Source organism: Dromiciops gliroides, chromosome 3, assembly GCF_019393635.1.
Source record: "Dromiciops gliroides isolate mDroGli1 chromosome 3, mDroGli1.pri, whole genome shotgun sequence".
Taxonomy (NCBI): Eukaryota; Metazoa; Chordata; class Mammalia; order Microbiotheria; family Microbiotheriidae; genus Dromiciops; species Dromiciops gliroides.
Window position 1 is genome coordinate 275,117,502 of NC_057863.1, and position 14,658 is coordinate 275,132,159.

Genomic DNA, 14,658 nt, shown 5'->3' on the forward strand with positions numbered 1-14,658 from the left:
AATTTTTATTTATAAACAATATCTATTATTATTTATTTCAGACATGGTCAGTATGTGGGTTTGTTTTAATTATGCTTATGTGTTATAATGATTTTTTTTAAAGGGAAAGATAAATGAGGGAGAATAGAGGGGCTAGTGACTGATGCCCTCTCCCTAAAAAAAAGAAAGAGGTTTCAGTGAAGAATTTAAAAGAACACCCAGAAGATAATAGATTTAAAGGAAAACAAAGTTAGCAGGATCTCTTTGAAACTAATGAATTAGAGTTATAACATACTTTTAAAAATAACCTAGACATAGTGGTGATTTACTGTTTTATGTGTAATTTTTTATTGTTTTCCTTCTTTGTACATAGATATGTTTAGTTCATGTCTTTCAAATTCAGCCCAGTATTCTGGGCTCATTCATTGTGTTGCTGTTGCCATAGAGAGTTTATTGGTAACAGAGTTATGCCATTGTGTATTCATGTCATTTTATTTGCCCAACTGAGAATGTAATATGTAGAACTCTAGTAAATTATTTGCCATTATTGAATCATAAAGTTTTTTAAATTTAAGAGCCTTGACTCAGAAAAATGGATTGGTAAGCCCTGGGACAATTTTTCAATTACTTGTCTCCAAATCTTCTTGTTCACATACTCATTTTCATTTTTGCACTTTCAACCTCCACAGGTGATGTGGGGGGGGGCGGGGAAGGCATAGTTCAGATGTTATTTTTGGCACCCATTTCTCCATAATGAGTTCTAGACTGTAAACTATTTTTATGGTCGAATGCCCAAGGATAGAGTAAATAGAATACTCAAGAAAATAGAAAAACAAAAGAGCCAAACCATATCTGTTTCTGAAAGGAAAACTGTATGTCCCCAAAAATGTTTGCTTTGTTAAAAACAACCAATTCAAAACTACTGGAACAAGTTAGTTAACTTGTATTTTCATTACAACTTTGAAAAGTCCTCTAATTTTATACCAAGTTGGAGTATTATCTAACCACCAGATAAAGATCAAAAACAATATGTGAATTAGAAACAAGTAGATCAAAAGAAACTGAAAAGTGCCTATTTTAATTGCTGTTCCTCATAGTGAGGAAGTGTGAAGTTAGGTGGTGAGATCAATGATGAAAGTGGAAAATGTTTTCCTATGGGAATGCATTATATTCTTTTTCTCCTGTTAGATGTTTTTCCTACTACTGGGCCTTAGGTTTTCCAAATTGCACTTCCTACAAAAGACATTCAGAGGTCATTTTCTTTCAAAACTAGCCCATCTGTTACTCAACTTTTTTTGTTTTAGTCCAATAACCAACTTATTATCATCATTACATTTCATTGTACAGTAGCAAAAATAGATGAAAGCTCTTTAGGTTGCCTTTTTCCAGCATGACTTGGGACCTATCATCCACAGTCTATATTGTTTAAGCCCTTTCATCGAATTTTTTCAAGATGTTGTGGGTTTTTTCCCCTAGTTTTAGGACTATTAATAGCATTTACAAATTAAATAAAATGCATTTTATTAAACAAGAAAATTTATTAATAAAGGCTTGCCTTAAAAACCTCATCCAAGAATATGAAAAATAAGAAAGTCTGTGTTCCCTCCATAAGTATAGACTCCACAAGTCAAGGAAAAGGAATTTAGGGGGTTAGAGGAAAAGCTTTCATGTAGATTATATTGAGCAATATGGTATGAGCTCTGGAGTATTTTTCTTTACACAGTTACTTATTATGCTATTATCTATTTTTATTTTACAAAAACATCAACCTAATAACAGGTCTTATGTGTCCCTATGATGACAGAGACCTAGTCTCTATATTTTGTATCTATATTATGTAGAGATAATATTAATGTAATATATAAAAATAATATATCTTATTTATATTTCATTTATATAATTTCTATTTCACACATATTTTATCTTACATTATATTTACATAGGTTATACAAATACACATAACATATATGTAAATGATATTTATGTATTTATGTTGGATTAACCATGACAATGTACTCTAGAATAATTGTTGAATTTTAGAATATTTGAATCTGATGATTCTGCTCTCATTTATCATACAGGTATGGCAGCAGCTAAGTTACTTCATGATTCTGGACAGAGTGTTGTAGTGCTGGAGGCTCGAGATCGAGTGGGTGGAAGAACTTTTACTGTAAGAGTAAGTAATCAGGACTTAAGATGGGCAATGTAGAAAAGGAACCACCCCCACCACCTCAAAAGACATTGGGGGGTTATAATATTGTTTTCATTTTTTGGTTAGTTAATATTTCAGCTCTAATGAATTCTACCCAAGATTTGTTGGTTCTTTAGAGATTGAGATAATTCCAGATCTCCCACTAATTCAAGCAAGAATTCATATTCTAAAAGTCTATCTTTGATCATGATGCTTCCACATTCAACAACCCTCCTTGCCTTTCTACTTACTGCCTAGCAAAATTCAAGCATCTTAGTTTGGAATTCAATTCCCTCCACAGTTGGCTCCCAACCTACCTTATCAGCACTATGCCCCAGCCAATCTGTACTCCTCGTCATTTCCTAAATGTGATATTGTGCTTTCCCTCTTCCGTAGCTTTACTTAGATTATTCTTTCGGCCATGACTGCCCTGTCATTTCTGCTTATGAAACTGTTGCCCTAGCCAAAGCAAACCATCTGGTTTACCTAAGCTAAATTCTAACTTCCATGAAAACCATCCCTCAACACAGAAGCTATAAGTGATCTCTTCCTCCTCTGAATTCATATAGTTCTTAGTTTAGATCACTTATTTGACATATAAAAGATAATTGCATTTTCCATGCATGAATTGCATGTATTATGCATTTCTGCCTATCAAAGTTCTACCGATCTTCAAAGCTCACTTTATATGATAACTTCTCTGTCAATTAATCAACAATTGTGTATCAAGAGCTTACAAGGTGCCCACATTGTGTTAGGCAATTAGGATACAAGTACAAGGAATGAAACAATCCCTGCTTGCAATGAGCTTGTTTGCATTGAAGATCCAAGTTTCAAGCATTCCCTCAACCTCCTAGTCAAAAGTGATGTCTCAATCCTTTGAAAGAAACCTCATAGCCCTTTTTAATACCTTTTTATTCATTAATCTTGTTTTGGGTTTTTTATTTGAGTTTTTGGTAGACATTTAAAATATCAGGGCCAGCTAGGTGGCACAGTGGATAAAGCACTGGCCCGGGATTCAGGAGGACCTGAGTTCAAATGTGGCCTCAGACACTTGACACTTTTCAGCTGTGTGACCCTGGGCAAGTCACTTAACTCTCATTGCCTGCCCCCCCCCCAACCAAATCTACTGGATTATAAACTTATTGAGGACAGAAATATGTTTTATACATATTTACATTCCTCACTGCACTTAATATAGTGTTTTGCACACAGTGGATAGCTTAACAAATATTTGTACAATAAGTATTGAATAAATGAATAATTTGGAGAATATTTAGTCCACCATCCTCCATCTAATTGCACAAATCAATTTTACAGCAGCTCAGGAAAATGGTCACCCAACTTCACCTTGAACAATACCATCTTGTGAGGTTGCCTGTAATATTGTTCATCACCTTTAATTCTTAGAATGTTATTCTTTAGTAACTGAGTCACAACAATTATCAAATTTCAAACTGTTAAGGATAAGGAGATTTTTAACAAGCTAAATTATAATTGTACCTTCCCTGTACAGCTATGACTTTCCAAATGATAGACTGGCAAACTGTACTCTGAGTGGTTTTAATCTTGTCTAATTTTATCCCTTTCTTTTCTCTTTGGCACCCAAATGACCATGTACTTTCTCTAAACAAGGATGAAGAACTAAGCAAAGAGAATTCAGACCATTTCATGTCTCATTTTAAAAGTCAGTAATCTAGAGTCAGTGTATAGCTATACAAAAAAAAAAAAAAAGAGTAAACACACTGGACCATGTGATTCATTTTAAGCAATCTTCTTATCCAGATATTTGTTATCCCATATATGTGTATCTATAATTGTATTATATATAATATAGAGACATATGTATGCATTTTTAGATTTGATAATGAGTTATATTTTATACATACAAATAAACATTTATATACTTACACACTTATATACTTATGTATTTTATTTATATCTGTAGATAGAGAGACCATTTGTTAAGTTAAGAAACAACAAAAACCAACAATATTTGATGATACCACATATTTTCAAGTAAATATAAACAGAGGAAATAGGCACATTAACCTAAATGGTTTCAAAGATGCACTCAAGGTAATAATAAGTAGGGTAAAGTATTAAATCTCAGCATGCTGATTAGTTTTCTCTATTTGTTATTTTCAATAATATGTCATTTTATCTTTTTTTTTTTAATTGGAAAAACAGAATAAACATGTTAAATATGTAGATCTCGGAGGATCCTATGTTGGACCAACCCAGAATCGTATATTGAGATTAGCTAAAGAGCTGGGATTAGAGACCTATAAAGTGAATGAAGTGCAGCGTCTTATCCATCATGTCAAGGTAAGTTCAGACCCACCTCTGAGAGTGCTAAACCTTCTGCATAGAGGTTTTTACTTACAAGGAACTCATGATGTTCCCTGTCATTCTCTTGTCTCCGTATCTCTTAAGTATATTTTTAAAATTAATTTCATTCATCTTAGTGGGAATTGGGTGGGGTCTTGACCCTATATAGAGAAGGCATTAACTTAGGGTCAATGCCTACTTAATCAAAGTATTATTTAACCAAATAATAGCTAACAGATCCCAGAAACATATTTAGAAATCAACTTATTCATTTCCTTCAGTTTTATATCAGAAACTGTTATATCTTGTGATTTTTTTAAAGCTGGCTTAAAGTGTCACAGTATTTTGCCCAAGAATTTATAAAAGATACTTGAGAGATTATTTTAAATATCACCACGTTTAGTGAGTTAGTAGACTAACTATCAGAACATGCATAAAAACAATTTAGTATGATGGAAAATAAAAACCAATCATAAATTATGTTAAGAGGTAAATACTTCCTAATTTTAAAATAAATATCTTGTTTCAGTTTCAAATTTAGACTTTCATAAACACTTTAACTTTGGTTCTATGTTTATCCAGAAGCAAGACATAATTTTTTGTTTGTTTGTTTTTGTCTTTGTGGGGCAATGGGGGTTAAGTGACTTGCCCAGGGTCACACAGCTAGTAAGTGTCAAGTGTATGAGGCTGGATTTGAACTCAGGTCCTCTTGAATCCAGGTCCGGTGCTTTATCCACTGTGCCACCTAGTTGCCCCCCATAATTATTTTAAAAAAAATACTAGAACATTGTAGAGAAAATCAAGAAGTCAGAAGGTCTCCTTTCAAATCCCCCTCCTACATTCTTTGGGCACTCAGTTTCTCCAGCTGAAAAATAGGGGTGTGGGGCTATATGACAAACAAGACCCCTTTCTGTTATAGGTTTATATTAAAAATTGGGTACATGCATCATGAGATTCACTGAATATCTATCACTACCTCCCATTCAAAAGATATGATAAAATGCCCACTTTGATTTTTAAGCCCCCTTGTTTAAATTTGATGATAATTGGGGCAGCTAGTTGTCTCAGTGGATAAAGCACCAGTCCTGGATTCAGGAGTACCTGAGTTCAAATCCGGCCTCAGACACTTGACACTTACTAGCTGTGTGACCCTGGGCAAGTCACTTAACCCCCATTGCCCTGCAAAAAAAAAAAAAAAAGGAGATTTGATTATAATTTATGCTTAGTTTACACATTTTATGGTCTTTTGCCATGCTCAGGATGTCTTTCTAGAACATTATCCATAACAAAGGGGTGACATTAGATTACATATTCTTGGCAAAAATCTATGAATTTGCAATTGACCTGTTATTTTAATTTTGTACTTCCAAAAACTATGCATTAGATGATCTTCTTTTACTTAGTACAACTTAGTACTGTTGCTGGATGGAAAATTGACTATAGTCAATAAAGTAACCAACTTCAGCAATGATATTCCAATTCCACCAGGAATGGACACCAGGGTTATAATATAAATACCATGGTATACCTGGTCCCTGGCCTGGCACTCTCAGGTGTTGAAAGTGTTCTTTGGACTCAGTTTCCATAGCCCTGACATTTTATGTCCTCTAAGTGAGGAAATTTGGAACTTAGGTGAGTGTTTTGATGTTGTTTTTTAATCTCAGTTGCAAAAGAACAGTTTCTTTGGCAATTTGACTCCAAAGATTTCCAAATATTAGTTTAACTATTATCTGTCATGAGATCAGATGTATCTTCTCCATAGAAAGTTTCATGATAATAAATATCTAATGTTTGTAAGAGTTTTCAAAATTGAATACTTGGCCTGGGATTCTGGGGGCTTCCCCCCCACCCTACTTCATATTTCTCTTTCTTGGCTTATGTTTCAAATACATTTCTGTTAGTAGGATTCATTTCTGGAATTAGTTACAGGACTTGAGTGCTTCCAAGTGCTCCTTCACCTTACAGCTGTAGTAGAAAATCCAAGTCTGTTTATATGGAAGAAGTTGAGCCATTGCTTTGTAGAATTGGCCCCTTGTCTTTCTGCCCTGTGTTTTCTTCTAAATAACTTGGTTGTTACCGAGAGCCATCTGTGACAGTTTCATGCAAATATTTGTAGAAAGATTTACATATTATGTCTTGCTTTCTGAAATTTAGAATGATTCATGAACAAATTCAATAACAAGGAATATATTTTTTTTGTTTTTTTTTGTTTTTGCAGGGCAATGGGGGTTAAGTGACTTGCCCAGGGTCACACAGCTAGAAAGTATCAAGTGTCTGAGGCCAGATTTGAACTCAGGTACTCCTGAATCAGGGCCGGTGCTTTATCCACTGTGCCAGCTAGCTGCCCCAAGGAATATATATTTTTAAAAAAATAGCAATAAAATTTGCTACCTCTTCCTCCTCCGCCCCCATACTAAATATTTGTTACAGCAGTCCTCAAAAGTTTTGGTCTCTTAAAAATTACTGAGCTCCCCAAAGAGCTTTTGTTTATGTGGATTAGATCTATCAATATTTTCCATGTTAAAAATTAAAATATCCTAATATATTTATAAAAACTTTTGATCTTACAGATCCCCTGAAAGGGTTTCAGTAACTCCTAAAGGTACCAAATTCAGTTTGAAAAATGTTCATTTAACTTAATTGACTTAGCTTCTTTGTCTCTTAATTAGAGAGTATTTCAGATTTTACCATAAGAAATTTACTATTTTTAACAAGAAATATTTCTAAAAATTATATAACAAGGATTAAAACTATTAATTAGCTCCAGTTTTAAACCTGAGGTGATATTGTATGTTTTAGTAAGAAATTTAATGAAAAAGTGGTACCAGGAACTTGGTAGGTTTGGGGGTGGGAAATACTATCTTTTTTTTTTTTTTTTTTTTTTTTAGTGAGGCAATTGGGGTTAAGTGACTTGCCCAGAGTCACACAGCTAGTAAGTGTTAAGTGTCTGAGGCCGGATTTGAACTCAGGTACTCCTGACTCCAGGGCCGGTGCTCTATCCACTGCGCCATCTAGCTGCCCCGGAAATACTATCTTAAAAGAAAAACCTTAAGAGAAAAAAATAGGAAAGGTTTATTAAGTGCCTACTATGAGTGTTCCACTTTAGAAATATTATCTAATTTGATCTTCACAATAACTCTGCTATATAGGTGCTATTATTTTCCCCACTTTAAAGTTGAGGAAACTGAGGTAATCTGCCAAGTATGTAAAGCCAGATTTGAACTCAGGTCTTCCTGACTCTGAGCCAAGCATTTGATGCCCTGTACCACCTGGCTGCTTCATAGAGAGAATAGAAGAAACCAAAGAACGGGAAAATTATAGGACAGCTTATCATTGGGCAATTATTTAGCTAAAAGAATTCTGCCCACAAGACTAAGTACGGCATATGTAACTTTGTACCATCTGGTAACATACTGTATTGTGCTAGAATCTGTGCTGTATTGTGCTATTGAGACCACCTCCTGAGAGATGAGGGATATATATTCTTTTCTCTAAAAATACTTTAAATAAACTGTCCCTATGATGAATATATACCCTCCCCCCAGTTGTCTGATTATGATCTCTTTTGGAAATATTTAGGATCCTCCAGGGTGTCATTCATTTTTAGTACTGATATATATCCAACTCTTGTTAACGTAACTTTTTAGGACTTTGTTCATGAATAAAACATCACGGCTTAGTTAAGATTTAATTTTCACTGTGTTTAAACAATGATTTTTGCTTGAAGCCCTATAATCCAGAAGGTGTTTTCCTCACGTCTCTGATGCCAGTGATTCATCTCTTACTGATCTATTGAGACTGAATCTGTTTTTAGAAAACATCAGCAATTTTAGTTAGCACAGTTTACAGAGAAGTCATGTGAATGGCTTTTAAATACCTAGGTGAAGTTGCTCTCCTTTTCCTTCTTAGGATGCATCTAATTAAAAGAAAAGGCGCAAATTTTAGAGAATGTTGTGACTTGGCTCTTTCATCTGTTTTTTCTAAGTGTACTGTGGTAATTGGTAGGAACTAGGTCATTGACAGATGAAATTCCTGTTTTAAAGAAGCTTTGTACCAAAACTTAGTGTAGGTATGCATAAATTCCCTTAAGCAGAAAGAGGGAACTGTTTGCAATTTGTCAAGGGATGGGAATAGTTTAGCATCAAAATCAACAGGATAATCAATAGCATTGGTTTGTACCAGGTCTCTAGTGAGTGATAATTACTACTAAACTTTCATATGATTATCCTCTCAGGGTTAGATGGGATTGTCAGGGGGCCATCTAGTCTACCCTATGCCTGACCAAAAACCTCTTTTATAATATTCCTAACAAGAATTACCCAGCATTCCCTTGAAATCCTACTCTGAAGGGGAAACCCAGTACCACCTGGGGCAGTCCATTCCATTTTCACATCTCTAATTGCTAAGTTTACCCTTATTGGAGTCCAAATCTGTCTCTTTGCAATTTCCACCAATTATTTCCAGTTCTGTCCTTTGAGGCTAAGCAGAGTAAGTCAAATCCCATTACTTTATGGTTGAAGCAAGTTCTCGTAGTGCTCTCTAAGTTTTTCTTTTCTAGGATTAGCATTTCTACTTCAATAACATGTTTTCCAGTCTTCACGCCAGATTGGTTTCCTTCCTCTGAAAACTTTCCATCTTGTCAATATCCTTCCTAAATGTAGTTCCCAAAATCTAACACGATACTGCAAATATAGTCTAATGAGAGCAAAAGAGAACAGAAGAATCACCTATAGCATTCTCCTCACTGAAATTTTATTAGTGCAGCCATTAGCATTAGCTTTTTGGCTTCAATTATTTATTTATTATGTGTGAAGCACATGTCGCAATATTAATTCTTATTGAACTTGCAGTGCCCCAGTGCTTATTTGGCACAGTGCCTGGCACAAAGTTGGCACTTAAATTGACTTGACTTGCAGTACACCATCTTCTTTGACTAAATTGTCATTTAAACATTTCATCTCCCATTGTGGATGTTACAGGCATAGTCTCATGCTTTGGCTGTGTACTTGTTTATATCACCTTAAGAACTTTCTTTTCTTATATGGAGACTATTAGGACCTTAAAATTGTATAATTTAATATACTAGTATGAGTTGGTGGATGAGAGAATTTATAGCATGTTATGGGTAAGCAGTAAGAAACTGCTTTGCTTCACTTCAGTAATTCACATCAGAACACTAACTCTGCTCATGCCCCATTCTCCTCATACTTCAATAGCACTGAATACCTTTTGTCAAAAAAGTCTGTTTTGTTTTCAATGTGGTAGACAGCATAGTGTAGTTGGAGAAGTGTTAGATATTCAGTTACATGGTTTATTATTGTTTGGTCACTTCAGTCTTGTCTGACTCATTATGTCTCCATTTGGGGTTTTCTTGGCAAAGACATTGAAATAGTTTGCCATTTCCTTCTCCAGCTCATTTTATAGATGAGGAAACTGGGGCAAACCGGGTTAAGTGACTTGCCCAGAGTCACATAGCTATTAAATGTTTGAAACGGGATTTGAACTCAGGTCATCCTGACTCCAGTTCTGGTGCTCTATCCACTGTGCCACCTAGCTGCTCCATTTATCAAAATGGAAGATAGATATTGAAGAGGCACAGAGCTAATTGATGATGGTGATGATAACAATGATGATGATAGCTTTACATTGCCCTTTAAGTGCTGCAAAATGGTTTACATATGTGATCTCATTTGATATTCATAACAACCCAATAAGGTCCATGCTATTATCATCCTCATCTTACAGATGAAGGAACTGAGGGCAGGAAAGGTTAGATACTTTGCAGTCACACAGCTAGCAAATGTAAGAGATGGAACAGGTTCACCTATGTATGAAGCAGATTCTGCTTGCTCTTTGCTAGCCAAATTCTATACGAGGAGAAAGAAGTAAAGAGTATCCCTTAATAATAGCCACAAACTTGAAATCCATTTGAAAACATCATATGTAAGGATGCAGTAAAGTTGGGAATCAGAAGAGCAACTGGGATAGTTAGAGAGAATTATAATTCCAGGATACCAAACCTTGCCAAAGAATTCATAGAGTCCAAGGCTTCTCTTGCATTTGAAGAATAGAGATGAAATTGGAATAGACAAGCTGGGAAAGAAAATATTTAAGGTAATTAAATTTGCAAGACAGAATGTGAAAGCATCCAAGTGTTCTACATTAGCACCTCAGGACTGATTAAAAAAGATAAAGTTTACCAAGAAATTTGAGACAAGCTCCAATCCCCAATCCTGTTATCTGTAGGAGCCTGGATCCAAGTCCACATAATGCTTGCTTGTCATCATATTTTCATTTTGTTTGAGGTTTTGCTTATGATGATTGAAATCTATAGGAACAAATTAGACAAATGCTTCTGTTTCACATGGGAACAGCTGCCTGATTCACATGAGCTTCACACATACCAGTTAGAACTAATCTGACACCAGGAAATCTATTTGTCTGACACATTCAAGAGTCTAGAAATTTCTGAGATTGGCTTAACCAACACCCTCCCCCTTGGTGTTCCTTGTTTTGCAGAAATAAACACATTCTCTGCCAATGGCAAATATTTCAGAAAAGAATGTTTCCCTTTCAAACATAGATTCAATTGATAAAAGGCATATCTTAAATTCAGGTAATTCTGAAAAATGATAGATTAAATCTTTTACAGCTTCATAATATGCATACAAAGTCACTGTCTCACATCTACCATGACTGGATTTATGACAATCATTCTTGGTGAGTCTGTAAATACTTGTTGAATGCTCATAGAATTCAATGTTTTATTTGGAAACGATCTTCAAGATTCAGTTCAACTTAATTTGATTCAATTCAACTTTAAGGATTTCCTATATTCAAAGCAATATGATGGGTGCTAAGCATGCAAGAATGGAAAACAACTCAGACCCTGACCTCAAGGACTATACTGGAAGAGATATGGTCATTCCCCTGAATGAATTTAAAATTTAACTGGGGAAATAAGAACAATAAACAAATAAGCACAACAATTACCCCCTTGGGCCATGCTGTAGCTCGAACAGTGTGTCCTGGAAACAGCACTACACTTTAAAAAGGAGTTAAAAGCCAAGAAATAGGTAGCCAAAATAAGTAGGCAGAGAAAGCAGCAGACCATTGGAAACTTCTTTGGGGGAAAGGTAGACCACAATACACCCTTAGAAGAAGAAGATAATAACAGGGTCAAAACTCCAACATTCAAAGCTTCCAAGAAAAATATGAATTGGTCTTAGGCCATGGAAGAAATCAAAAAGGACTTTGAAGAGAATGTAGGAGGGATAGAAGGAAGATTTAGAGAGATGGAAAAAAAGAATGGAAAGAGAAATGAGAGCAATGCAGGAAAGTCACAAGAAAAAAGTCAACAGTTTGAAAAGCCAAATGGAAAAGGAGATATAAAAGCTCTCTGAAGAAAATAATTGCCTAAGAAATAGGATTGAACAAATGGAAGCTAGTGACTTTATGAGAAACCAAGACACAGTAAAGAAAATCCAACTGAATAAAAAAATAGAGGGTGATATGAAATATCTCCTTGGAAAAACAGCTGACCAGGAAAAAAGATCCAGGAGAGATAATTTGAAAATCACTGGACTACCTGAAAACCATGACCAAAATAAGAGCTTAAAAACCATCCTCCAAGAGATAGTCAGGGAAAATTGCCCTGATATTCTAGAAGCAGAAGGCAAAATAGAAATTGAAGGAATCCACCAATCACCTCCTGAAAGAGATCCCAGAAGGAAAACCTCCAGGAATATCATAGCCAAATTCCAGAGCTCCCAGATCAAGGAGAAAATATTGCAAGCAGCTTGAAAAAAGGAATTCAAATACTGTGGAGCTACAATAAGGATAAGAAAAGATCTAGCAGCATCTACATTAAAAGACTGGAGGGCATGGAATATGATATTCCAGAGGGCAAAGGAACTGGGACTACAGGCAAGAATCATGTACACTCCAAAACTGTGTATACTCTTTCAGAGGAAAAGATGGGACTTCAATAAAAAAGAGGACTTTCAGGCATTTGTTTTTTTTTTGTTGTTTTTTTTGTTTGTTTTTTAGTGAGGCAATTGGGGTTAAGTGACTTGCCTAGGGTCACACAGCTAGTAAGTGTTCAGTGTCTGAGGCCGGATTTGAACTCAGGTACTCCTGACTCCAGGGCCGGTGCTCTATCCACTGCGCCACCTAGCTGCCCACTTTCAGGCATTTCTGATGAAAAGACCTGAACTGAATAGAAATTTTGACTTTCAAATACAAGACCCTGGAGAAGCATAAAAAGGTAAACAGGAAAAAAGACTTCATGAGGGATATTAAAAGATCAAACTTTTTACATTCCTACATGGTAAGATAATACTTTGAATTCATAAGAACTTTCTCAGTAAGGAATTCACAGAAGACACAGGTCTGAACTGAATATGAAGGGATGATATCTGTAAAGCATTTATGTTTTGTTCTTTGTGGGGCAGACAGGGTGGGGTGTCTTATGTCTGTGGCCAGATTTGGGCTTGGGGCCTCCTGGGTCCAGGGCTGGTTCATTGTCCACTGTGCCACCTAATTAACCCATGATGACATCTTTAAAATAGGGTTGAGGTATAGGATAAATAGACTGGGGGAAGGGGAGGGGGAGAGATGGTCTGGGGAGAGGTTGTTCACAGGAAGGAAACAACAAAAAAGCTTATGGAAGGGAGGGGAAGAGGGGAAAGGAATTGGGGAATGAGTGAACCTTAATATCATCAGAATTGGCTCAAAGAAGGACTAACATACATATTCAACTAGGCATAGTAATATATTTTTGCCCTGAGGGAGGGGAGGAAGATAAGGGGTGGGGAGAGGGGAAAGAGGGAAGGGCAGATTGGGGAAGAGAGCAGTAAAAAGCAAAACACTTTTGAGGAAGGTAAAGATGTTCTGCATAACCGCACAACTATGACATATTGAATTGCTTAATTTCATAGGGAGGGTTGAGGAGGGAGGGAGGAAGAAAATTAAGAACACAGAATTAGCTCAGGGACCTAAAAAAGACAAAAACAAAAAAAACAAAAACAAAAAGGAATGGTGTTGAGAGCTTGTGCAGTAGAAGGAGTTCACACAACGGAAGGAACAAATAGGAATGAGAAAGGTGAAAAGGGAGAATAAGGGTAGCTATGTCTGTTGGGAATAAATTAATAATCATGTGTTAAGCTCCTACTATGTGCCATGCACTGAGATAAACTCTGGGTATATAAAGGCAAAAACCAGTTTCTGCTCACATGGAGTTCATAATTTCCAATAAAAACAATGTGAAAACAGCTATATATAAATAAGATCTAGGCAGGGTAAATTGGAGATAATCTTAGCAAGAATGCACTAGCATGAAGGAGGATTGGGAAAGGCTTTCTTGCAAGAAAGATGGTATGTAACCCATCTTCCTACTTGTTACTTGTTTCACTATACATCCCTTGGAGTCAGGCCATTGCCCCTACTTTAAAGATCATTAATATAATGAAAAAATTTTAGTTCAAATACAGCCTGTGTGACCTTGGTCAAATCACTTAGCCTGTTTGCCCTAATCCACTGAAGAAAATTGCAGACCACTATAGTATTCTTGCCAAGAAAACCCCATAGACAGTATTGTCCATGGGGTCACAATGAGTCTTGAACAACAACAACAACAAATACAATGAATCAAAAGCAACTCTGACAGACAAAAAGACCTGAATTCAATTCCTACCACTCACAGATACTGACTCTGTGACCATAAAAATTACCTAACCTCTCAAAGGCAACTCTCTAAACCTAAAAGTTACAAAGCATGTGATGTTCTTACCAATAAAATCACAGGACCAGTTAGTTTTTTTTTTATTTTATATGATGATCCCCCCCAAAAATAGTTGTCGCCTCTTGGAAAAAACTCAGTAGTTTTAAGAAAATATACTGAAGTGATCATTTTAATCTCTTTGGTTCCTGAATTTGCCCTTTCTCCCCAAACCAATTAACCACTTCACTCCATAAAAGCAGATTCACAAGAGTGTTTATCCTATATATCAAGGACATCAAATGCATTCAGATAATATTTTTGGTCATGGTTTTCAGGTAGTCCAATGATTTTCAAATTATCTATCCTGGATCTATTTTCTAGGTCAGCTATTTTTCCAAGGAGATATTGCACATTGACCTCTATTTTTTTATTCATT

At 35.6% G+C, this 14,658-nt stretch overlaps 1 protein-coding gene across 1 annotated transcript in view; it reads left to right on the forward strand.

Annotated features, from left to right (window-relative positions):
- MAOB (monoamine oxidase B) overlaps positions 1-14,658 on the forward strand; it is a 115,766-nt gene that overhangs the window by 40,902 nt on the left and 60,206 nt on the right. The window contains exons 3-4 of the mRNA XM_043998233.1: positions 2,061-2,155; positions 4,361-4,498. Of these exons, the coding sequence (XP_043854168.1) occupies positions 2,061-2,155; positions 4,361-4,498 (233 nt within the window). The remainder of the gene's footprint in view (positions 1-2,060; positions 2,156-4,360; positions 4,499-14,658) is intronic.